General features: G+C 59.7%; 1 protein-coding gene across 1 annotated transcript in view; it reads right to left on the reverse strand.

Moving 5' to 3' along the window:
- Positions 1 to 27: 27 nt before the first annotated feature.
- Positions 28 to 3552, reverse strand: part of GMPPB (GDP-mannose pyrophosphorylase B) — a 9788-nt gene continuing 6263 nt past the window's right edge. The window contains 5 exon segments of the mRNA XM_018573105.1: positions 28 to 202; positions 615 to 797; positions 2218 to 2345; positions 2435 to 2513; positions 3319 to 3477. Of these exon segments, the coding sequence (XP_018428607.1) occupies positions 71 to 202; positions 615 to 797; positions 2218 to 2345; positions 2435 to 2513; positions 3319 to 3477 (681 nt within the window). The 3' untranslated portion in view covers positions 28 to 70.

Below are 3552 nucleotides of genomic sequence, written 5' to 3' on the forward strand. Positions count from 1 at the left end.
AGGATAAAAGTTGATTTGCTTGTAAACATAAAATCTCAGTCTGAAGTTGTGGAGAGTTCCGGGGTCACCGCTACATTATGATTCGGGGTTCCGGCACGGACTCTGCAATGCACTTGTGGGGTAACACGTTGGCTCCGTTCAGGTAAAGCTCGTCGTTGACGATAACGTCCTCGCCCAGCACAGTCACGTTCTCCATCCGGACCTGAAACACAAAGACGGAGCCGTCACCTTTCCACCGCCGACGGTGTGACCGAGCGTAACCCATAGCGACCAATCACAGGCATCGGCTCAGCGATAAGACCGCCCCAATTTCTGCCCTCCTGAAGAACCCGGACTGATCCCCACCAAGGAGCGACCGGGGCATACAGGTCACCCGGGGCATACAGGTCACCCGGGGCATACAGGGCACCCGCGGCATACAGGTCACCCGCGGCATACAGGTCACCCGCGGCATACAGGTCACCCGCGGCATACAGGTCCCCCGCGGCATACAGGTCACCCGCGGCATACAGGTCACCCGGGGCATACAGGTCACCCGCGGCATACAGGTCACCCGGGGCATAGAGCAGAGGCCTCGGCGCCCCCCGGAGAAGATCTCATCCATGGAACCTCACCCATTGTCCTACAGCCGTGCTCCACCCCACTATGGAGGACTCCAGCCAGGAGTGGGAGCGGATCCGCGAGCCCTTCATGACCGTGCAACGCTTTATCCGCACTCCGTCCTCCACCGTCACCCCCGGCCCGATCGTCACATTGGGCCCAATGCAGCAATTCTCCCCGATCTTGGCTGTGGGGTCCTAGAGAGGAATGAGTGAGAGAGACACTCCATCACCACAGTGCCATAGAGTCTGAGGAGGGGCCCCACTGCCAGTGTCACCAGTCACCCATCCGCTCCTCCCCCACACACACATCACATGGCACCTCCCAGTGTCACCCATCCGCTCCTCCCCCACACACACATCACATGGCACCTCCCAGTGTCACCCATCCGCTCCTCCCCCACACACACATCACATGGCACCTCCCAGTGTCACCCATCCGCTCCTCCCCCACACACACATCACATGGCACCTCCCAGTGTCACCCATCCGCTCCTCCCCCACACACACATCACATGGCACCTCCCAGTGTCACCCATCCGCTCCTCCCCCACACACACATCACATGGCACCTCCCAGTGTCACCCATCCGCTCCTCCCCCACACACACATCACATGGCACCTCCCAGTGTCACCCATCCGCTCCTCCCCCACACACACATCACATGGCACCTCCCAGTGTCACCCATCCGCTCCTCCCCCACACACACATCACATGGCACCTCCCAGTGTCACCCATCCGCTCCTCCCCCACACACACATCACATGGCACCTCCCAGTGTCACCCATCCGCTCCTCCCCCACACACACATCACATGGCACCTCCCAGTGTCACCCATCCGCTCCTCCCCCACACACACATCACATGGCACCTCCCAGTGTCACCCATCCGCTCCTCCCCCACACACACATCACATGGCACCTCCCAGTGTCACCCATCCGCTCCTCCCCCACACACACATCACATGGCACCTCCCAGTGTCACCCATCCGCTCCTCCCCCACACACACATCACATGGCACCTCCCAGTGTCACCCATCCGCTCCTCCCCCACACACACATCACATGGCACCTCCCAGTGTCACCCATCCGCTCCTCCCCCACACACACATCACATGGCACCTCCCAGTGTCACCCATCCGCTCCTCCCCCACACACACATCACATGGCACCTCCCAGTGTCACCCATCCGCTCCTCCCCCACACACACATCACATGGCACCTCCCAGTGTCACCCATCCGCTCCTCCCCCACACACACATCACATGGCACCTCCCAGTGTCACCCATCCGCTCCTCCCCCACACACACATCACATGGCACCTCCCAGTGTCACCCATCCGCTCCTCCCCCACACACACATCACATGGCACCTCCCAGTGTCACCCATCCGCTCCTCCCCCACACACACATCACATGGCACCTCCCAGTGTCACCCATCCGCTCCTCCCCCACACACACATCACATGGCACCTCCCAGTGTCACCCATCCGCTCCTCCCCCACACACACATCACATGGCACCTCCCAGTGTCACCCATCCGCTCCTCCCCCACACACACATCACATGGCACCTCCCAGTGTCACCCATCCGCTCCTCCCCCACACACGTGATCTTACCACCAAGACGTTCCCCACGAAGCCGGGCCCGGCATGGAGCCATTCGGGGTGTTTGTGTCGCACAGACTGAAGGTACAAGCACATGCCGGTCAGGAAGTCTTTGGGTTGCCCGATGTCCATCCAAAATCCTGCAGACAGGAAGACGAGTCAGTCACATGACGGCATTAAACATAAAGCTCCGCCCCCCCAACTTAGACATACGGCCTCTCCTGCTGACCTTGGAGCTCCATTGCAAATAGTTCTCCTTCCTGAGCCATGGCCGGGAAAATCTCCTTCTCGATGGACGTCGGACGTAGCTGCGGAGATCAGATGATGGACAGTGAGGATGAGCATGACCCAACATGGCTGCCAACCCTCCAACATCCGTGACGTACCGACACAGACCTCCCTATAACTCTTCCGGACTGAGGCTTTGAGGAGCCCGGGGCCCCTCGACATGTCCCCTCAATTCAGCTTAGCATACAGGTTTTAGTTGAACGGAGAGGACAGGAAGGTGATTGGCTGAGGTTCTGAGGCCTGCCTGGTCAATCACCCCCCCCAGAACAATCAGGACGTGGTGACTTCCGGATCCGGCTGGGTCAGGGAACGTCACTTCCTGTCTATGGCTGACTTACACCCCGGAGATGATCCCGCCTCCCTAGAAGGACCTTTACCAGCCCGGTGTCGGGGTATCTTCTCCCCCCCCCCCATGGGGCTCAGCACACTAATGGCGGGAAGTGATCATTGTTGGGGCCGTACGCGGACGAAGGAGAGACATGGAAACCGTCACTCAGATATTGTTGTATCAGCTCCCGTTATTCATCGATAACATTTCTATACATGGGTCCTGGTGAGAGGCGGAGTCACCATCACACCGCGCGATATACCGGGGGGGAGTGGCAATCTGAATCCCTGGCCTGGACCGCCATCAGGTGGGTATGGCCGGTACTTGTGTGAGGGGCCCAGGCTCCAAGCAAGAGTTGAGGAGGAGGAGAGACACTGACCGACATTGGGAGGGGGGGAGAATATGGTGTCATGTGACCTGTACACGCGGCGGCATCGTGCGCTCGCCGAGCGTAGCACGCGGGTCCCGTGTATGTGAACGCGCCGCGGTCCGCTTACCTGGATCCGGTCCAGTATGGACGGGCTGAAGATATATAATCCGGAGTTGATCTTGTTGGAGACGAAGACTTGCGGTTTCTCCACAAAGCGCTGGATTCTGCCCGTCTCTGCCTCGTATATCACCACGCCGTACTTCGAGGGTTCCTCCACCTTCGTGACCTGCGGGGAGAGTGAAATATCGGATGTCAGCTTCTCCCCCCTCAGCAGTCCGCGTGTCGCCATTCGCTCGGAGGG

The sequence above is a fragment of the Nanorana parkeri genome, unplaced genomic scaffold (assembly GCF_000935625.1).
Source record: "Nanorana parkeri isolate BGI_ZX_2015 unplaced genomic scaffold, ASM93562v1 scaffold2238, whole genome shotgun sequence".
NCBI classification, from domain to species: domain Eukaryota; kingdom Metazoa; phylum Chordata; class Amphibia; order Anura; family Dicroglossidae; genus Nanorana; species Nanorana parkeri.